This window comes from Ursus maritimus, unplaced genomic scaffold, assembly GCF_017311325.1.
Source record: "Ursus maritimus isolate PB19 unplaced genomic scaffold, ASM1731132v1 scaffold_10, whole genome shotgun sequence".
In the NCBI taxonomy this organism is placed as follows: domain Eukaryota; kingdom Metazoa; phylum Chordata; class Mammalia; order Carnivora; family Ursidae; genus Ursus; species Ursus maritimus.
Window position 1 is genome coordinate 51,984,102 of NW_024423344.1, and position 22,780 is coordinate 52,006,881.

Sequence of the window (22,780 nt, forward strand, 5' to 3'; positions counted from 1 at the left end):
AGGTTTGAACCAGGTATTTATTAAAGTCCCCTCCACTGATACAGAATCATAAATTCTTAGAATTCTATGTTAACAAGTAGAAAGTGTGAACATTATAAATATCAGATTTGAGTAATTAAAATATGTGCCTGCTTCTTGAGTTTAAAAATAAGTCATTCTTTCCTAAAGTATGCTTTTATAGCCAAATACACTGTATCTGGTGATGATCTGAGATAACAGGATGGCAAACTATTATTATTATTGGGATTTTCTTAGTAACTAAGAATTTATCAATTTCTATTCTGCATGTTTTCACAGAATCTCATTATCTTACTCTTCGGGAATTACCTAGGAAGACTATTTTAATAAACTAGTATCCTAACTACATCCTAATGCTACTTTAAACAGCAAATGCTGAAACATCTAGAGACAAAAGAAAGCTAAGTTTCAGAGACTGAGGGTACAGAAACAAGAACTGCCACTCAAGTGTAGAAGGCAGTGGGAAGGGAATGACATGTGGAGAAGAGAATCTGAAAGTCAGGAATAAGTGATAGAAAGTTCTGAGAGCTGCATAAGTAACTTGAAACAGAATTATCAAGCACGCTAAAACCTGATGGCTTACGCCTTCCCTTCCCAAAAGCTTTTGGTGCAATTTACTGTATCATTTTCTCAGGAACAGAATTCTAGTTAAGTAAAAGATGATGGGAAAAATAAGATTTAGTGTACTGAATTTCATTTTTCAGGCAGTTTTGCTTGAAAATAACTCTTCCACAAAGTGAAAGGGAACTCAAGTATTAACTAGAGAGAAGAATTTAAAATTCAAATACTACAGGAAAAGTAGAATGTGAAAATCTTATGCTAATGGTAAAAAGAAAATTTACAGGTGGAGTTCATATATGTATAGACTGTGATATTTCTGTATAAAATATATACAATTAACTATAATTCAAATCACACGGGAAACTAATTTGCTGCGAACCTGTTACAGGACAGACACAATGGTAAGACGTTTCATTTACCTGAGGAAGGTCTGAACTGGCACTCTGGGCTTCTGCTGGTTCAATAGTATTTGAAGGTACTGGACCCAACCGCTCTTTGACCGACTGCTTCACAACAGGCAAAATGGGCTGCTGGACTAAGGGCTGCATTACCTCAGAAAAAGAAAAATATGTTAAACAAGAGGATTAGTTCATGAACATGTCAAGTAACTTCTGTTGTCATTAAATTGCCCATGCAGACAGTTCAAAAGCGCAGCTTATAATCAAAACCTGTCTTCCAAATTCCTTCGCACATATATACAGATGTTTTTCTTTGCATAAATTAACTTATTTATAAAGTAAATAATGAACAGGAGAAAATTCAATCAAGAAACAAACTGCTATAAAACCTTCCTACAAGCAACTGATCTAACATTACTTAGTGACAGGCTCAGTGACTGAAAAAGAGAAAGAGGGAAGGAGGGAAGGCGAGAGGAAGGGAAGGATTTCCAAGATGGACACACGGTCTGAGTTTCTGGAGTATGTACAGCTACCATATACTGAGTGTCTCCTATCTACCAGGGATTTTTCTATATCCTTTACATCTCATCATCCTATAATTATCTAAACTATGGATTAACTTCACAATAAAATGAGAGAACAGGTTACAGACATTAAGTAAGTTCCTGCAGTCTTTATAGTTAACAGAGGTAGAGCCAGAATCTGAACTCAAGTCTACCTGACTGCAGTACTTCTGCTCTTAAACACTATGCTAACAGCTTTCTAAGAAAAGCACCGAATTTCACACAAATCTCTCTCTTACCTTCGGAGAAGTAGTTTGTAACTGCTGGGTACTTCCTTCTCTGTGCCAATAAACCTTAATAAAGCGATTGTTCAGTACTGCTTCTGTACTTGATATAGCTTTCTTTGCTTCTTCATATGTTGCAAATTGGATAAGGGCGCCTTCAGGATCACCATTATAAGCAACCTAAGATTTAAAATATTAAGAGTGAATTCCAAAAGATTTAAAATATTAAGAGTGAATTCCAAAAGAATCCACTGCTTCATCCAGTAAAATTCCTCAAGAGATGAAATTCTGATCCTTCCAGGTAATATTCTATCTTTATTCTTTCTTATATCTAGATTATTTATCATACTTTACTTTCCCTCCTGAAGAAATGTTAACCAAGGACTATACAAAATGCAAACTGAAACAACAGTGAGATACCATGTTTTGCTCCTCTGTATTGAAAATTTTCCTAAATTAATTTTACCAAGGCAGTTAACCTGTATGAGGAAAAGAATATTCTGAAAACTTTGTGTCTACATCTAAATGTGGTAAATAAAACTGAATTGCTGCAAAAAAGATACTCTGAGATCTTCAAGATTAGTTAACTATGGGGTAATATGTATACCATGGGCCCACATATTTTTTTTTAAAGATTTTATTTGAGAGAGAGAGCAAGTGAGAGAGAGCACGAGCGTGGGGAGGGGCAGAGGGAGAGAGAGAGAAGAGAAGCGGACTCCCTGACAAGCAGGGAGCCCAATGTGGGGCTCCATCCCAGGCTGGGATCATGACCTGAGCCAAAGACAGACGCTTAACTGACTGAGCCACCCAGGTGCCCCAATTATTTAATATATTTCTTGCATGTGCTAATTGATTGATAAGTAGATAGACACCGAAATACAAAAAAACTAAATTAATACATGATGTATTTTTAACAATAATAGGATTATGGGGATATATAGGGAAAGGAATGAGAAGGACATGAAGAGTTGAAAGGGAAACATTTCCTTAAATTCTATATAAACTTCTATTGCCCCACACCAAGCAAGCATGCAATTTTTTCATGTTCTTTTTATATTATTTTTTAAATGTCAAGAAAGCAAAATTTTCCAAATAATCAACTCAGCTGTACTCTCTTAAACTTATTTTTATCAGGTTATGGGAAATAATTATTTTAGTTGAAAAGAACATCATACAAACTGGAAAAAAATCCCAACATTATTTCAACATTTTCAACATATCATATAATGTAAACTCAGTCCTAAATAACTTCACAAATTACATATACCCAAGCCAAGGTTTAATTTTAGGTGAAGTCATATACAAATTATACTGATATTTAATCCTTAAGGATGTTCAAAAGTGATATAGGAAAAAGTAAATGTTTAAACTAATTAAGGATTACGTGGTATTTGGGCCCCGAAAATATCTGTTACGTGCTTCTCACTACACAGGCAGCAAAAAAAACCTGACTAAAAGCATTCTGCTGTAAAGCTTCAGAGAAACTGAGGAAGTGAACACTATTGAAGACTAGATTTTCCTACTCTTATTATTTAAAGTCTGCTATAATTTTATAATAACTTTTTTTTTTTTAAAGATTTTATTTATTTATTTGACAGAGATAGAGACAGCCAGCGAGAGAGGGAACACAAGCAGGGGGAGTGGGAGAGGAAGAAGCAGGCTCATAGTGGAGGAGCCTGATGTGGGGCTCGATCCCGTAACGCCGGGATCACGCCCTGAGCCGAAGGCAGACGCTTAACCACTGTGCCACCAAGGCGCCCCTATAATAACTTCTATTAGGTAGAAAGTATATAATAATATGATCAATCAAAATTCCTGCCTTCTGAAAGCAAAAAACTTAAAATCACACATTGTTTCAAAAAGTTTCATTTCATTCCAATTTTCCAAATTTTGAATGTCACCAAAATTTTCCATATTCCTTTATAAAAGTATTTAAACTCCCTCCCTAAATAATTAAGCAAAGACAAAAGAATTACTTCATAGCTCTTACCTGTAAGTTAACCAAGGTTCCAAATCGACTAAAATGTTCATTAAGTTTGCTGATATTATTTAATTCTGGAGGAACTTTTCTAAGTTCAAGTTTAGTATTTTCATTTCCAAACTGAACCTTCTTCTGGAAGCCTGGGCTGTTTGTTCTATTAAAATTTGGCCTGTAACAAAAATCAAGTCGATTAATACATTTATTTATAAATCCTGACCCCTATCAAGTACAAATTAATGAAGTTCTACAATTTAAGTTCAATCGTTTTTTCAAAACTGAAATTTCTGGTTGATAAAGAAAATTTAAACTTTCTTCCAAAAACCGAAATTTCCAAATTAGTACTGTATATATCTTTCATAGAAGCTAACTGAGAAGGGTTCTTCTCTGCCATTTATTGCATTCTACTTCAAACCCATGCCTACTTAGGCAGGAAAGGTCCAGTGCTCTTTCAGTAAATTTGCATATACAATTTTTGTTGCACTTCTACAAAAGCAAGCTCACTGAAATGTATCCTATTCTAAAACGCTGATTAAAAACAAGGTATAACTGTCTCAACCACTTTCCAACTTAAAAAAAAAGTCAAAACTGTAAACCATACATTTGGCACTTGAAAAAGGACAAAACTGTGGCCCAGAGAGGTTATACCGCTTGCCTTAATCACAGAATTACAGGCACAGCCAGAACTAGATATTATCCATTATTAAATGATGTTAAAGCTCTGAAAGTGTGATCCTCTTTCTCTCCTTTAACTTGCAAGCTTATAAGACAATCATCACACGCACTCCAGCATTGATTCCTTCCCTCTTTCTCTGAAGCCTTTCCCTAGACAACTTTAATGTCTATCCAGCCTCCCCTGCTCCCCAAAAGATCACTTTTCAGCTCTTAATAGGACTTGCCCACAGGCTAAAGCCTCCTCCCAAACCTGATCCAACTTCCTTCCCTAAGAGTGGGCTCATGAATATCCTTCCTATAGGTAGTTTTCAATGACATCTCTAAGTTAAGCGGTGTTTTTTTTGGATGTGGGGAAAGGCAGAAAAAGGAAAAACTGTGTCCTTGTCTTCCACACCATTTCTATATGAAAATGACTTCCAAGTATCAATTAACTTCCAAATTAGAAATCAATGTACACTATAGTATGAGACTGCCTATAGAATTATAAAAAGCTCATTTTGAAAGACAATACTATACTGCCAAATAATATTCCAGTATCCTAAAAATCACTGTACAATGAAATTCCTCAATTTTCCCTGCCAGCTTACTTATCAAACCAGGTCTTCTTTGTAGGAGCTCCAGGCTCCCCGGAACCAATGGTTCTTTTCCTCGATTCTGAATCCACTACTATCCTCATACTGCTTTTATTAGGAGGCTTTTCTATTTGAAAAGAAAAGAGAGCACAGATTAATATTTTCTGTTTACCACAGCTACTTCCTTAAATGCATACTGAAAACAAAATTGTCTTTTTGTACAAATATATATTTTTAGAAGAAATAGAAATAAATGTATATTCAAATATAATACTCTAAGGGATTTTAACTTAGTCTGAATTAATTTCATACCTAACTAAAGAAAACTCAGTAATTCTTACATGGCAAATTACAATAGGACTCTGCAGGCCACCTCTTTTTGGGACGGGAGGGGGAGGGAGGGGGGGAGGGGGAGTGTAAAATCCAAGCCACTGTTTCCATTTGCCATCACCCTCTCCATAAATAAATAAAGCATCTTGAGGCTTTGAGTTCATAGTTTTGAAACCAAAAGCACAATCTAAATTTAACGTTTATTCAAATTTAAATTTATTCAAAATTTAACATTATCCCAATGACCTTTAAGAATTGGTAACTTTAAGAAAAAAGAATTGATAAGAGTTGTGATTGAAGTAAGGTGCCTATTTAAATATTAAAAACAGTAACACAAAGCATATTTGATTTAAAAAGGTATTCAAGATTGAAATGCAGTGCAAAAGAGCTATATATATATCTGCTACTTTCAACACTTTACATTTACTTAGTTGGAATGTGACAAACATAGGTACATTTAACCTGCTATTCCGGAACAACACTAAAGCTTACAACATGCAAACCTTAATCCACATAGAAAAATATAATTTTAAAATCCTTTTTAAATTTGGGTAAGTTGACTGCATACATTCTATTCAGTATTTCTTTTTTTTTTTTTTTTAAAGATTTTATTTATTTATTTGAGAGAGAGAGACAGCCAGCGAGAGAGGGAACACAAGCAGGGGGAAGTGGGAGAAAAGGCAGCAGGCTCCTAGCGGAGAAGCCCGATGTGGGGCTCGATCCCAGAACGCAGGGATCACGCCCTGAGCCGAAGGCAGACGCTCAACGACTGCGCCACCCAGGCGCCCCCTATTCTTAATATTTCTAAACACATAACTAACCAAAATAACTTAAGTTCTTTCAGCACAACCTCTCTCATGGGTGGCTACGACTCTGATCTCCACACTGGAGATCGCATCAATCCCCCCTACCACACATAAACTCTAAGAGTCAGTCCTCAATTTCTAACTAGTCAGTTTTCTTTGGCTATCTAGTTCTGGAAATCCTCCAAGTTTCTCAAAACTCGTTAGAGTACATACAAAGTACAAATTATCTTCATATCAAATGTACTTTTTAAATCTAAAGCATTTCCATTAATGAAACTACTATTTGATTTCTGAGTCTGCCCACATCCCTTCAATTCATCTTGCATATATTTCCTCTCATTTCTGAGACAACCTTGGTACAAACTTGCATTACTTTCACCTAGTCTACTGTACTAACTGGATTTCTGCTTCTGGATTCTCCTTCCAGCAACTCGCCCTATATAAAGAACTAGCAAAATCAGTGCCACAGAACTCTGCTGCTTTCCTTCATCTTCAACCTCTTCCTCTAAACTGCCACTTCCCATCAACACTTAAGCAAGCTCAAATCACCCCATTTTTAAATGAAACCTCATAAAACTACTTCCCTTCCAGCTACCGCCTTCCCTCTCTCCCCATCCTTACAGCTATTTCCTAAGAGATATCTACACTTGCTAACTTGCTTCCCTACCACCCATTCACAAATCCTACAAAAACTGGCAGCTGCTCTCATTACTGCACTTAACTTGTTCATCCTAAATTTGCTGATGTCCTAACTTGTTACTTAAGCTTATAAATACATCCCAGTGCTTCTCTTACTTGACCTCTTGATCATTAAATACTGTTGATCACCCTCCTCTCCTATCGTCTCTTGATTTTCAGGACTCCTCACTCCCTGTTTTGGTCTGTGCCTTTTTTACTTCATTTTCTCAGTGCCCTATGTAAGCTCCCCCTTCTCTGCCCACTGCTTCAAATACTGGCATTCTCTAAGTTACTTACTTGGACTTTCCAATCTCACTCTACACAACCGCCTTAAGACATCTTATCACCATGGCTTCATTCATCATTTTTAGTGATTCTCAAAGGGAAGGAGAGTATATCAGACATACATGAGAAGGGCTTTCAAAACCTGTGTCAGTCAGGTTTGCAGATTTGGGTATGCCTCATTCCATCTCCCTGTACCTCCCACAATTACTAATGGCACAAAAGAAAAGATTAAGAACCACTGTTCTACATGCTCATGATTAAAAATCTGTATTTTTTAAACCATCTGTCTCTTATAGACCTGACACCCAGATCCTTCTCCGACTGGACATTTCTCTTCAAATGCCCCAGGACACAACAAATTAAACACTTCCAAAACTAAATGTATTTTCCTATCAATCTGCTCTTTCTCTCAATGAATGATATTATCAGCTGCCCAATTATCCAGAGCAGAAACCTGGTGTCTTTAATTTCATCCTCTCCATTTCACCCATTCTAAGTCCCACAATCCAATAATGTCACCAATACTTTCCACTATATTTAAATCTTTCATTTCCCACTGTTAGTATCATACTCCAGCTACTATACTATCATCTCTTTTTCTAGAATTCTTCAAATGCCCTTAACTGGTCTTTTACCTCTCTCCACATGTCTCCATCTGTTCCAGTCATAAAGCTCTTTCAGTTTCTCAAAAGTATTATGGAGTGTAGTGCTTTATCTACCCCTCTCTCTGGCTAACTCTGACATGCTATGTTTCCACGGCAGATCAGGTAGATACACCCAGTATCTAACACTGGTGATGTTCGCAGTGCAAGCTGGCAGTTTCTTTGCCCAGTGGTATCTTCACAGGAACAGTTCTGCAACAGGATTTATGGCCTTACTCCTGTCTCCCAAGCCTGGTTCACTGGCTTTCTTGAAGTTTTTGAGCTATCGAATATCCTTTTTTACTTTAATATGTTCTTTATCTATCTGAAGGTTCACTAAGAAAGGCAGTGAAATATTTTTCCCCCAGTCATTGTGATGTGTTTGCTCCAACTTACCTATATTCTCTCACTCAGATTCTCTTCCACTGTTATTTATTTATGGAGTGTTAAAAACAAAAGCAAGTTCTTCTTGGTATACAATTAGCAAACGTGTGTATTAGTTATATATACTGAGTTTCCCCCCCTGCAACAGCTTTTTAATAAATTGTTTTTATGCTTAAAATTTTTAGCACTGGTTTTGCTGACAGCAAATGGAAAACCACTTAAGCCCTTATTCTTACCTATATCCAGTCAAGGAACATCAAATTCTCTACCTCCTTAGATATCTGGAAAGAACAATTCTCAGAGTCTTTCAGTCACTTTTATTAGTAATTCTAAGGTATCAATGGGCCTCAATTTTTTCATTTGTTTAATGATGATGACGACTCATGAAGTTTGAAGTATGAAACATAACAATATAATTATCACAAAATAGTCTAAGACATTTAAATTAAGGCCATCAACTATGGACTATAAGAAATGTACACTAATTATATAATAAATAATATTAAAAGCTTTTATGTATCTGTCACCAACCAGGACAATAAATTTCAAACCAAATGGGCACAAGATTGGGCAAAAGATGGAAACATTTTGGGGGGAGGAAGAATGAAAAAAAGGGAGGAAATAGAAGTATAGGTACTAAATGGGTTGCTAAATCAGTTCTGTGGTACATAAAAACAATGTTATCAGTGGAAAATATATTCTTAAACCAGGTCACAAAATACTATGTGATGTATATGAAGAACAGTACTAAAATAATCACTGCTTACAATGATTCTATAGGAAAAGGCATTCAAATTTCTAACTACACATACTATTACTGTCTCAATAGGGCCACTTCCCGTAACTTGTATTACACACATGTGGAGCTGAAATTACCATAACTGCAACTTCTACATGGTAAGATTTATATGCAAGGAGTATGATCCCTCTTCCTTTTCTTGATCACTAACAAAAAAGGTTGCCTGGCATTGGAATGAGTCTAATAAATACTGGTCTGCAGTAGCATGTATTTTTGCCACTCCTAAGCAGCAAGGTAAGAAATGACTTCATGTGGGAGGTTCCCGTAAAAGCAAAGAGTATTGGTATGATGAAAAGAAAGGTGCTAAGTAGTGACCCAAAGAAGAAAGGCGTTTTCTCTGAACTAGTCAGGAGACACTTGGGAGATGAAGAGCCACCATCTTAAGTGGCTTATAATTTTCATTTATAAAAAATCTTATATCCCTTACATGAAACTCCTAAAAAATATTTTTATTATTAATGATAGCTATTTGAATTCCTCAATGAGAATTTAAAAGGTGTGAAGGAGGGGCGCCTGGGTAGCTCAGTCGTTAGGCGTCTCCCTTCGGCTCAGGGCATGATCCCGGCGTTATGGGATCGGGCCCCACATCAGGCTCCTCCGCTATGAGCCTGCTTCTTCCTCTCCCACTCCCCCTGCTTGTGTTCCCTCTCTCGCTGGCTGTCTCCATCTCTGTCAAATAAATAAATAAAATCTTTAAAAAAAAAAAAAGAAAGAAAAAAGTGTGAGGAAAAGGTGGCATCCACATGAAATGCTTTCCTGTAAAATCAAAGATGATATAAATTAAATTGGGTATAAATTATAATGTTCCTCACACCTCTGTAAGTCCTCTGAACACTCAAGTTAGATGCAAAATTTGATAGTTTCGTTGAATAAAAAAATACAAAGTATAAGTAATCACAAGCTTATTAAACCACATTAAGTACTATTATTTAACAAGTTGGACTTTTATTCACGATTGATGAGACATGACTTTTTCCCCCCCTAGGAAAAAAAGACAACAAAGCAAAACTACAAAGAAAGTGGGATTTAAAAGTTAGTTGAAGTAGTTAGGGAAAAAAATATATTTTATTGGCCTACATATATTTCCCATTTTGGATGACAATCCCTCACTTCCTGGTATCTGTAGCCAATCTCCCTCTTTCAAATTACTGTGAGCTCTCGCCCCTCCTCTAAACCTTCATTATCAGTTTGCATCTCCTGTAGAGCAGTTTTGCTGCCCCAGCTTGTGACTTTATCATCTAAACTTTTATCTTCTTCTCTCATTTAGAAATTTTATCAAAGTCTGTGTCCTCTAAAAAAAATTTAAAAACTAATAAATCACTTCCTAAAACATAATTCCTTTTGATTAAAGTATTATAAGCAAACCAATATCAAATTCTTATATGTAAAATACGTACCAAGCACAAGTTTTTGAAAGTTTGTAAAACTAATTTCATTATCCAATCTACAAAAAAAAAAATCTATCTTCAGGAATTAAAGCATTACTCAATCTGAGGACCCCGAGATCATCACCCCAGCCAAAGGCAGATGCTTAACCGACTGAGCCACCCAGGCACCCCTAAAGCATTACTTTCAAGAGTTTAAATGAACCAATTAAGACTGCAAATGACAGGGGTGCCTAAGTGGCACAGTTAAACATCTGACTCTTCATTTCTCTTGACCAGGCTCAGGTCATGATTACAGGGTCATGAGATCAAGCCCGATTCTCTCTCCCTCTGCACCTTCCCCCCAAAATAAGTAAATCTTAAAAAAAAAAAAAAAAAAAAAAGACTGCAAATGATACAAAATACCCCAAAAAAGCTACCTTAGAAAATATGTACTTTCAGGGTGCCTGGGTGGCTCAGTCGGTGAAGCATCTGCCTTCAGCTCAGGTCATGATCCCAGGGTCCTGGGATTGAGCCCCAAGTCAGGCTCCCTGCTCAGCGGGGAATCTGCTTCTCCCTCTCCTCCCAACCCCACCCCCGGCTTGTGCGCACGCTCATTCTCTCACTCTCTCAAATAAACAAATAAATAAAGTCTTAAGAAAATAAAAAAAAAAGATTTATTCTCCTTTAAAAAAAAAAAAAGAAAATATGTACTTTAAGGAATTTCTTTCCCCTTGGGTGATAGAATAAATGGTCAACAGTAACACAAATAGATAACCACGCATTATTACCTTTTCTCTTAAGAGAGACCAAAGGATCAGAGGAATAAACTTAATCACCGCCCCTTACTCAACCCCAACAAATGCAGGTCCATATTCTTTCTAAAATAAATGTAGGTCCATATTCTTTATAAATGTTTTGCCACTCTTGATATGAAAGTAAGAAGAAAAGATTAATCATAGTACCTCTGGGTGGCAAATCCATATCCCCTGATGTTAGTCCTATCAAGTTAGGCCTTTGTGCGTGCACTCTGTGTCTATACATAGGTCTGGAAGTATTTGTTATGCTTGGGGCTTCGGGATTGTAGCCATCTGTGTCATATGTATCTGGTAATACAAAAACTGTAATTAAAAAACAATTATAAAACGCCACTTGGTAATTTTTTATATTGATAATAGAAAAAATAAATTATATAACATTACTAATATAGAGCTAACATACTATAAGAAAATTTAGTTTTCTAAAAATATAAAAAGTTAAATAGAAAATGTAACTTAGTCTTTTAAAAATCATAAATGAGGACTTACATTTAACATACATTCACCATGTCTACATTTTATATGATTTTAGTGAGAAAAAATAAACCTAACAGAGCTAGTCACTCTCTAGACATTTTTAAATTCCTTATCTAAAACTCTGCTCTAAAACGTCACTACATTATGAATATAAAGAGGGGCAAAACTGCACCTGCAGTAAAAAGAGAGGGTGGAGCAGGAGGAGGCTGGTGATGAATGCCAGTTGTTACTACAGTAGGAACAGAACTGGTTGCAGAGTTTGGGGGAGCATCCATGCCAGATGGCTGCAAAGGAGGAAGTGGAGGTGGTGGTCCTGTCAAAACCAAAGAATAAGAAATATCATCTGAAAGCAAACAAATAAAATAAGTTATTGTATATCCAAACATGATATTCTCATTTATCAGCAAAATTATAATATCTATAAACTCCAAGTTCTTACAATTATATTAGTTTTCTAGGGTAAAATACCCTTTACCATATTCCAAAACAGGTGCATCTAAAGCTATAAAGGACTACTGAGAGCTGGGATTCATCAGGGATATGCTAAGTCAGGGGCACTCCAAACCATAGTAAATCATAGGTTTGGCAAAGCATGTAAAGTGGGGGTATATTCTAAATAAGGGTATCGTGCCCTTGGTTTCTAGCAGGCATCTTTAGGATTATTTCAGGTATTTTTAACAAAAGCAAGCATCAAACTAATAACTTTTAAAAAGGCTATGAATGGACAGATAATAGGTACTGGCAAAAAAATATATTTACTTACCTGTGACAGGTGGTAGGCTGGGTGGTAATGGGCCTGGTGGTGGCACTGGGGGTCTCAAATTCACAGGTGGAGGTGTAAGAATTGGTGGTGGTGGGGGAAGTCCAGGAGGAGGTGGTCCTTCAACAACTGGCGGCTGTGCTGGAAAAGGCAGCATGCCAGGAAGATTCACATCTTCTACAACTACAGGGTCACTTCCGTGGTCAAAAGGACACATGTCTCCTCTCATACAGAAACCCTTTTCTGTAAGGAAGAATAATTAGAAATATGGAAAGTGTCAGATATATAAATTTTCGATAAGTTAACAAAGATAAGATATTTAAAAATAAGAATATTTTTAATACTGGGCAAGTTTAACTAACCGTAACACAAGAGCTAATTTCCAATAACATAAAAGAATTATGAAGTAAATATAGCTAACATAACATTAAAAAAGTATATCCACAAATTAAAATGAGTATACCTAGCCAACAAGAGGATAAAAAACTTTTACATACTTTCTGTCATTAGAAGCATTTCTTTTATTTATTTTTCATTTCCTTTATTTAAATCTCACTTAAAACTTTGAGAATATTACAACTATAACTTTAATACAATTAACAAAATTTACAGGAAAACTTTGAGAGTCTTCATTTCTAATTCTTATAGGTGATATTCACATTTCTAGGTTCTAATTACATGCCAATAACCATTTATTTCTAAAGAAATGAATTTTGTCAAGAATGTTTCAGTAGCAGATTCCCAGATAAACAACTCAGTAGATACTACTCTTGTTTGGTAAACTCCAAAAATATATTAAGACTTATGTGTAAACAAGCACCATCTTTAAATGGATTTACAGTAGTCAGTAGTGATTAATGAAGGTTTAAATAACACTGAGGAATTCAAAAAGTGCCTAAGACTAACTTACCACCATTAACTGGGCTGTCTGTGAATAACTGTGCAACCTAAACTTACAGAATTTAGACAACTGGAAATACTAATTCAGTACTTCATGGAAAGAATAAAAGACTTACCATCATAGTCTCTACACCGTTTCTTTGGCATTGGTGGTCTTACGTAGGAGTTATGGTCCACTTGGTCTTCATGAAATTCAGACCAACTTTCGGTAGTGTTATTACCATGATGAGTAGGAGCAATTACTGTAATAGTGCTGCTCAAAGTAGGTACAGGGTAGTGACTAGATGAAATACTAGGTACCGAAGAGACTGGAGTATAATTGTTTTCAAGTGGATCTGTTCTATCCAGGTCGTATTTAGGTTTTACTAGATCCCTTTCTGCAATAAAATATAAATAACTTACAGAACTATACTCTATAAAAAAAAGTCTCAAAACTACAAAATAGTGGTATTTTTGCTAAACACAGAGAAAATGTTCAAATTTTCTTTTGAACAAGCCTCCTTTTCTTTTAAAAACTACTAAATGAATACACAATGTTCCAAGATAAGCCATTTCTTTTCAATATGACCTTAACTATAAAATCACACAAAATTTGCTGTACTTAATGAGCTGTTTTTTCTTGGAGTGCTGTTTACAGAAGAGATTTTTTATTTTCTTCAGTGCAATCTTAGTATGCATAACTTCAGCCCACAAAACAAAACATACAATAAAAAGTATGGTTATTTTTTCTGTGATGAACATTTAATTGTAATCCACCTAAAGAGCCTAGCATGGCTTTTGAAATAAATAGTATACACTATTAATAGTATTAACAGTGAAAACTATTTATTGAAGATGGAAATAGATGAGCCAAAAGGAAGGAAAAGGAGTTCATATTAAACATGAACAAAACCATTAACTGGGTTGTGTATGGTCCCAAGGAGAGAGAAAAGGTATTAAGGAGATTAGTTAAGTGAAGCAACGTGCAGAAAGGCCTAGTATACCTAGATCACAGGGAGGGAAAATTCTAAGAAAAGAGGAACAGGGAAGTATAAAGCTTATACACAAAGGCCATACATATTATTTCCCAAAGACTAAAGGTACAATAAAGGCTGGAAGAGTAGCAAAAATCTAAGCTTGAGTAAAGGTGTTTTACTTGAAAGTGTTTTAGTTGTTTTACTGCCTATGGTATCTTCCTTTCAATAACACACACTGGAAAAAAAATTATACATGTTGGAAATGACATGCTCTTGCAAATATGCTCATCTGAAATGAGAATTTTAACTGTTTTCCCAATTTTAAAATATAACTCTTATATAATAAACTGAACATATTTATACAATTTAATGAATTTTATCTATGTATATACATGCGAAACCAATCATAACCAAAGTAATGTACATAGATACATACTCATCACCCCCCAAAATATCCTTGCATTCCTTGGTAATTCTCTGCCCTTTATTCCATCCCAGGTGACCACTGATTTGTTTTCTGTCACCATAGAAATAGTTTGCATTTTCTAAAATTTTATATACATGTATATTCTTTTTTGTCTGAGCTTCTTTCATTCAGTATTGTTATTTTGAGATTCATCCTTTTGTGACATATATCAAAAGTTCCATCCTTTTCTTCCACTGTATGGGTGCATCAGTTTATCCATTCACATGACATTTGGGTTGTTTCTAGTTTTTGTCTATTTCATTTGCATAGAGTCTTGGTGTGGAAATACACTTTTGTTTCTCTTACATAAATACTTCAGAGTTGGAATGGCTGGGTCATTTGATAGGTGTAGATTTAAATTTAAGATGCTGTGAAAGTGTTTTCCAGAGAGTTCCAGTTTATCTTTATCCTCACCAATATTAGATAAAGTCAGCCTTTTTACTTTTAGTCAATGTAATGGGCATCCATTGTGGTTTTAATTTGCATGAATAAAATTTTTAAAAGAAGTTTTTAAAAAAGTATTCACTTGGACCACAAAATACATCAAAATAGAAAAAATGAAGACAACCCTGACAAAAATTAAAACCATTTTTAAAACCCTCAAATACAGCTTATTCACAATAGAAGAATGCTCATCAGAACATACAGATAATACGGATTATTTACCCCGGCTTCGTGTTCTGCTTCTGCTTCTAGTCCTGCTTCTATCCCTATCCCGGTCACGAAGCCTCTCTTTACTCCAACTTCGACTCCGACTCCTGCTGTAACTGCGACTTCGGCCTCGTCTTCTATTGTACCGGTCTCTATATGAATCTCTTCGAGGAGGGTTTCGATCATAATCTCTTTTGCGAGAACGATCATCTTTTTTCCTCTCATCACGACTTCTAAAGAAATAAATGATCACTTTTAGGAAAATAATTAAGCAAATACAGAGAAAACTCATTAAATTCAGAAGTCACATTTAATTCCTATAAACACTATGATTCTTTATTCCATCACATATATAGGAAACTCAAATTGAGAAAACTGGACATGATCTGCTCAAGAACTCTAAAACCCCTTTGAAGGGAAAAAACTCTCAAAGTCTCAATCCTTAGCCTTAGACACAAAGACATCTATACATTTAGCATAGGTACATCACGTCTCCTAGCACATGCTGTCCTGTACACACACAGCCTCATACTTACAGGCATGTAGCGCATCTATTGCCCACTAAATGCTTTTGAAGCCTTAGTGGGAAAAATAATTTATTCACACTAAAGGGAAACGTCATGCAAAAAAAGTGCTCACATCAAGATTTCACTGGAATTTGAAGTTAGAAATAAATATAATAATAATGTTTGCCAAGCACTACTCTAAATCTCACTTCCAGGACCTATCAATCTGACACAGATACTCTTGGTAAGAAAGGAACTGAGTTACACTTTTTAGACCAATAGAAGAGTAGACATTATTTGCCCCTAGGTGAAAGATATCAGGTCTAAGCATTCATATAAAACATATCCAGTGTCTAAACACTGAACATGGTTCAATCAATCAATCAATCACCTATTTTCTCTGTATCGGGAACTTGACTGGGGAGGACTATGATTTAGCCTTCTGGAAAACTTCTTCTCTCGCTCTTCCTCCTTTGTGATCTGATACACAAAGAAAAATGTGCATTAAGTTTAGCAAGTTATTCCTTGCCATGTTACTATTTCAGTGATTTAATTGATATTAAAATACAGACGTGAACTTGTTCTCTTCTAAAAGCATGAAAAAAATAAATTTCTAAGCATAATCATTTAATTTAACCATAGAAGAAAGGCTTGCTGAAAGTTAAAGTCAAATTCTAAAGAAACTCAGAAATGTTTATCTTAGATAACAGTGGTGAGAAAACACTTAGGCAAATGTCCTCATTTTAACATTATTAGTAGAAAATCAATTTTATTTCTTCTTTCAAAATCCCAACATATACTCATGTTTTGGTTTCCCAGATTTGGCTTGGCACCATACACATTAGGAAATATAGCAGAATGCATTAGAACTAACCAAGTCAGAAAAAGATATAAGAGAAAATGATATGTAAGGTCAAACAGTTCTCCAGTTCTCATAACAGTATAGCAGCTATATATTCCTCTTTCCTGGAGGGAAAAAAATAAATACGAAGGGACCTCCATTCGTATTATATTATTAATAGAGCAGCCCTGTAAAACATTTCCTTGATAAGTGCTACTTTTCTAAGGCCAGAATTACTTTTCTAAGGCCATGCTATACTGTCTAGAACAATGGTTACATAGACATTAATAGGTATTACTAGAAAAAAAAGATTTAGAGGTTAAAAAAATACAAGTAATACTGAAAATGTGGCTTCTGCAAATATGATAGGACTCAAGATTTTACATTTTTATTTATTTTTTTTAAAAGATTTTATTTATTTATTTATTTGACACACAGAGAGAGAGACAGCCAGAGGGGGAACACAGTCGGAGGGAGTGGGAGAGGAAGAAGCAGGCTCCCAGCAGAGGAGCCCGATGTGGGGCTCGATCCCAGAACCCTGGGATCACGCCCTGAGCTGAAGGCAGATGCTTAACGACTGAGCCACCAGGCGCCCCAAGATTTTGCATTTTTAATAAGAACTCTAAGACAATCTGATGCAGGCAGTCTACAGGCTACATAACAGTGTCCCAGTTTATGCCAGTTGTTCCAACATCCCTCTGGATAACAGCCTCTCACTGTCAGAAGTGTCCAATGTTGCGGGATAAATTAAATGGAAATCCTATCAATAGGCCAAACTCTGAGAAACACTGCTTAAAAGCCTTCTTTTAACAGTCCGACCTTTTTTTCCTTATAAATACTTTCATTCTCCTCTTCCCACCCAGTTCGACCCTCCCCCACCCAAAAAAAACAGGGTACAATGCACCTTTTCCCTTCTACTTGCTTCAACACACACTTGCAAGTAATTTATGTTGACAGATCATCATATTCCACAGTACATACTCAACTGGGAACTTTTACTATACCCACGGTATTTTAAATCCAGGTTGTCATCTGACATTTTGACAGTTCTGAAAGATCGAGGATAAATATCTTTCACAATTGGTCAAGAAAACTGTGGAAAAATATTATGTCAATAGACGTAAGACTAAGGTTTTGCCATTAATTCGTTTTGGGGGAAGACTTACTGCTTCTCAAATCAAGAGACAACTACTTAAAATTTTCTAAGAATTAAAATATGATTTGCAATAGCAAAAATCTAGAACTAACCCACCAAACTTCCAATGGGCAAAACTTAAAGAAATTACTGTGTATCTCTATGTGGTGTAAGCAGTAGCCAGGACAACAGCCACTATTCCTTTCTTCCTTATTAGTAGAACCCCCCTACTGCTAGGTATAAAATACACACAAAATTATTTCTGGTCTTCCCTTGCACAGAGAAGTGATAGGGGTGTTTTATGTGCATGTCTGTGTAACTATATATGTGTACATGTGTGTAAATATGTTCAGATACAGAAATAAAAATATACTTGAGAATTACTATGTAATGTTATACATATATTTATATTAGTACATAATAAATATTACTTACATAATCTGGATAGAAAAAAAGAGTATGAGGGGAAAGAGCCCAATCACATCTTCCACCACACAACAATCTCTCAACAGTAATAGGAACTGCCATTTATTGGGGCGCCTGGGTGGCTCAGTCGTTAAGCGTCTGCCTTTGGCTCAGGGCGTGATCCCAGAGTCCTGGGATACAGCCCCACATCAGGCTCCTCCGCTGGGAGCCTGTTTTCCTCTCCCTCTCCCCCTGCTTGTGTTCCCTCTCTCGCTGGCTGTCTCTCTCTCTGTCAAATAAATAAATAAAATCTTAAAAAAAAAAAAAAAAAAGGAACTGCCATTTATTGAGAACACACTATGTGCTACATACTACGCCAAGTGCTTTATAGACACCAGTTTATTATTTCTCATTATTATTATTTCAACAACCCTATAGTATTTCCATTTCACAGCTGAGTAAACTAAGGCTTGGAAAAGTAACGTTTCCAAGGTCATAAAGCACTGATTGATAAAGCCAAAATTTTAACCAAGATTTATTTGACCTAAAGCTTGGCTAATTGCAGAAATATAACAGTTTAACTATTAATTATTTTTGCTCGAATTACAATCTTTAAACATCAAATTGAGAAGATGTGAATTTTTGTAATTATTAAGCAAGAATGGCAACCTTGTATAAAAGGTAAACTCTTCAAAATCTCTTAAAGGATGAGGTCATGCCTGCTGCCCTGTGAAGGTCCTTTTATGTGACTACCTTAAAAACAGTCCCCTACAAAATGCAGGTGGGACAGAAACAAATAGATCTAATGTCAATCTAATTATTTTCACAGAACACGGATAATGCAAGTCCATAGCTGTAAGATACTATACAGAAAAGAGTTAAAAAGCAAGCCTGAGATTGCTATCCTTAGAAAGGCCTGCTTATTATATAAGGTAGACCCTTGGCTAGTGTTTGTGAACTTTGATTTCTGGAGGGTTCCCATCATTCCCTGATAAGAATAGCTTACTATATACTATATGCCTAAATTGTTTGTGTCAAGGATATGGTTTTATGCTGAACACATGCTTTCCTCTGGGAGTTTGGAATTTTGGTACATAGTAGGCAGAAGGTGTGTCTGTGATCAGCCCTAAATAAAAATCCTGGACACAGAGTCTCTAATCAATTTCCCTAGTTCTAATGTGTTGAAACTGCTTGCTATGTGCATCCTGCATGACTACTCGGAGAAGCCTCTGGAAGCTTATGTCTGTTTTCCCCCAGACTTCGCAACACCTCCTTTTTCTTTTTTGCTGATTTTGCTGTAAGAAGTCACAGCCATGAGTACAACTAGGTGTTAAATCCTAAGACTGCTCCTAGGGATGGCCCTGAGGATTCTTGACACAAATACAGAAAGTAAAACTCAGTTTAATTATTCCTTATATGTTTTTAAAGAACATCTAAAGTTTAATACACAAATCCTTACCTCTTCTTTTTTAATATCTTTTTCTTGGTGCTGAAAAAATTCTACCTTTAAGCTTCCTGATGATGGCTGCTCTGGAGGAGGTAGATAACTCTTTGTATTCACAGCATCAAAAAGCTTTTCCACAAATATCTGTGTCTCTAAAAAAAAAAAAACCACACACACACACACACAAAAACACAAAAACCACAGATTAAAGACATTTGCTAAGATATGAATTCTCCCCTTCTATACATCAGAATTCAATATGATGAAATATACATTGACTTTTATAAGTCTAGAAATTATACTAATAATAGCTTCCGAACCAGTGTGTCATGAGACAAATCCTATGGTAATATTAATCCATTCAATTTCAGGGTAGTGGAACTAGGATGGCCAGAGCTTCTGGGCTACTTGCTTCCAGCCATGACTAGTCTCCATGTATGCTGCGCTCAGAGTGCCAAACATAAATATTATTATTATCTAGACGGTGGCAAAGTGAAAAAAGTTAGAAGCACTATCTGGACAACATTCCAAGTAGTTTCTTAAGCAGTACGATCTTTAAATAAACAAGCATTCATTTACTTAATCTTTTAAGGAAAAATATCAGCATGCTTTAAGAAAGAGGATAAAGATATTAATGAAAAAGGTTTTCATTATAAATAATCAGTAATAACACTTCAACTTTGTTACAATTAGAGTCTGTTATCTTATTGAGTTCCTTTAATGTTATGGAAAATCTTGCTTTAAAGGATTTATTAAAATAAACTAGTATTTTTAAACCAAAGATTTTACCTTTTTGAAGAAATACATCCAGTTGATCAATACATAATGCCTTTAACTCTTTCTCACTTTTGTCTTTCTTTACCAAAGCGAGAACATATTTTGCTAGGGCTGATGGATCCGCATCACAACTGAAGAAAAAAAGCAATGTTGAAGGAAATTTAGCCATAAACAATTGCACAATCTGAAAATTCCAGTTACAAATAGACTTAGTTGGTACGATAAATAGTTAAGTGGATTAATATATTTAAAAAGCACCTACCCCATGGAAGGCAATGAAGAAATGTAAGTTCTTGCTTACAGTAATATATTTTATACAATATACATAGCCATTATTCCATATCCTTCCACATATGTACTAATGTATGTATTTAACTCAGTAGACTTTATTATTATTAAAAAAAGAAGTTATTACAAAGTAAAAACAGTACCAGAGCATCAAAAACTAGTATTAGCGTGGAACCAATAAAAATACAAAAAGCACCCTTCCCTTCCCCCTACACTAAGAACTAAATAAATAGCTAGAAAACCCAGACGGACAGGGCACTAAAGGAAAACATACTACGAGTTTAGAAAAAGACCCAAATAAATAAATATATGAATTCTGATTTTATGAAGTTGGCATCCAAGTCAATGAGCAAGAGATGAACTACACAATAAAAGATACTGAGACAAGTTGGCAGTTATCTATTTAAAAACTAAGTTGGTTTCATAACTGATTCCATAGACCACAATAAATCTAAAACTGAAAAACATAAAACCACTAAAGTATTAGGAAAAAAACAAAAAAGTAATTTTATAACTCTGGAGTAATGAAGACTTTCTGAGTAATGACAGAAATCTATATTACAAGAGTAATTTGATTATACAAAAAAAAAAAAAGCAAAAACTTTGGAATGAAGAGAGTCAAAAGACAAACAGTTTAACTCATTCTGAAAGGTGAATTCTCCTAATATGTAGTTTTTATCAATCAGTAAGACCAAAACCATAAGAGAAAAAAGACAAAGAATATGAACAGATCCTAAACAGAAAAAGAAAAGGAGGTCTAAACATAAGTAAAAATACACCCTCATCCATAGGAGAAATTCAAACTTAAGCTATACTGAAATACCATTTTTCAGCTATAAAGCTGGCAAAATTTAAAGATATGAAAATATATTCTGGAGATAAGACTATGGGGATACAAGCAGTTTTTAAACACTGTGGCTGCTATGAGGAGACTGGTAACCCCTAAGGTATGGTAGCATACAATACCAAGTGCAAATGACCCAGCAATTCTACTTCTCTGAAGTTACTTTACAGACATACTTACATATTTAAAGCGATACATACACAAGTCATTCATTGTCACACTGGTTGCAAAATAAAAAATGTGCAAATGTCCATTTACAGAGGACTGGAAAGAGAAATTACACTAATCTACACAAGGGAATTGAAAACAGCAAAAAGACACAAAAAAGAATGAGGAAGTTTTCCTATCATAGAGAGATTTTCCTCATCAATTTGTTATATTTAAAAAGGTAGAGAAAACCTGGTATCATGTTACCACTTATGTGATGGAAAGAGAAGAGATAGTACTAGAAGTCCCTGCAACAGCCATCAGACAACAAAAAGGGATAAAAGGTATCCAAATCGGCAAAGAAGAAGTCAAACTGTCTCTCTTCACAGATGACATGATACTCTATATGGAAAACCCAAAAGACTTCAACCCCAAACTACTAGAACTTATAGAACAATTCAGTAATGTGGCGGGATACAAAATCAATGCTCACAAATCAATTCCATTTCTATACACGAACAATGAGACTGAAAAAAGAGAAATTAGGGAATCGATTCCATTTACAATAGCACCAAAAATCATACACTATCTCGGAATTAACTTAACCAGAGAGGTAAAGGATCTATATTCCAGAAACTACAGATCATTCTTGAAAGACATTGAAGAGGACACAAAAAGATGGAAAAACATTCCATGCTCATGGATCAGAAGAATAAACATAGTTAAAATGTCTATGCTACCCAGAGCAATCTACACTTTCAGTGCCATCCCGATCAAAACACCAATGACATTTTTCAAAGAGCTAGAACAAACAGCCCTTAAATTTGTGTGGAACCAGAAAAGGCCCCAAATCGCCAAGGAAATGTTGAAAAGGAAAAACAAAGCTGGGGGCATCACGTTGCCTGATTTCAAGCTATATTACAAAGCCGTGATCACCAAGACAGCATGTCACCAGACACACAGACCAATGGAACAGAATAGAGAGCCCAGAAATGGACCCTCGGCTCTATGGGCAACTAATCTTCAACAGAGCAGGAAAAAACATCCAGTGGAAAAAAGACAGTCTCTTCAATAAATGGTGCTGGGAAA

The 22,780-nt window shown here is 35.5% G+C and overlaps 1 protein-coding gene across 12 annotated transcripts in view; it reads right to left on the minus strand.

Annotated features, from left to right (window-relative positions):
* RBM26 (RNA binding motif protein 26) overlaps positions 1-22,780 on the minus strand; it is an 87,445-nt gene that overhangs the window by 35,045 nt on the left and 29,620 nt on the right. For 6 of the 12 annotated variants that reach the window (XM_040623742.1, XM_040623739.1, XM_040623736.1 and 3 more), the window contains exons 2-13: positions 20,425-20,543; positions 19,651-19,787; positions 16,202-16,290; positions 15,320-15,537; positions 13,348-13,608; positions 12,335-12,574; positions 11,744-11,914; positions 11,242-11,397; positions 5,005-5,116; positions 3,755-3,914; positions 1,780-1,944; positions 999-1,130 (exon numbers count right to left, since the gene is read on the minus strand). In XM_040623742.1, the coding sequence (XP_040479676.1) occupies positions 999-1,130; positions 1,780-1,944; positions 3,755-3,914; positions 5,005-5,116; positions 11,242-11,397; positions 11,744-11,914; positions 12,335-12,574; positions 13,348-13,608; positions 15,320-15,537; positions 16,202-16,290; positions 19,651-19,787; positions 20,425-20,543 (1,960 nt within the window). The remainder of the gene's footprint in view (positions 1-998; positions 1,131-1,779; positions 1,945-3,754; positions 3,915-5,004; positions 5,117-11,241; positions 11,398-11,743; positions 11,915-12,334; positions 12,575-13,347; positions 13,609-15,319; positions 15,538-16,201; positions 16,291-19,650; positions 19,788-20,424; positions 20,544-22,780) is intronic. The other 6 variants (XM_008686665.2, XM_040623743.1, XM_040623766.1 and 3 more) reach the window with 6 other exon arrangements.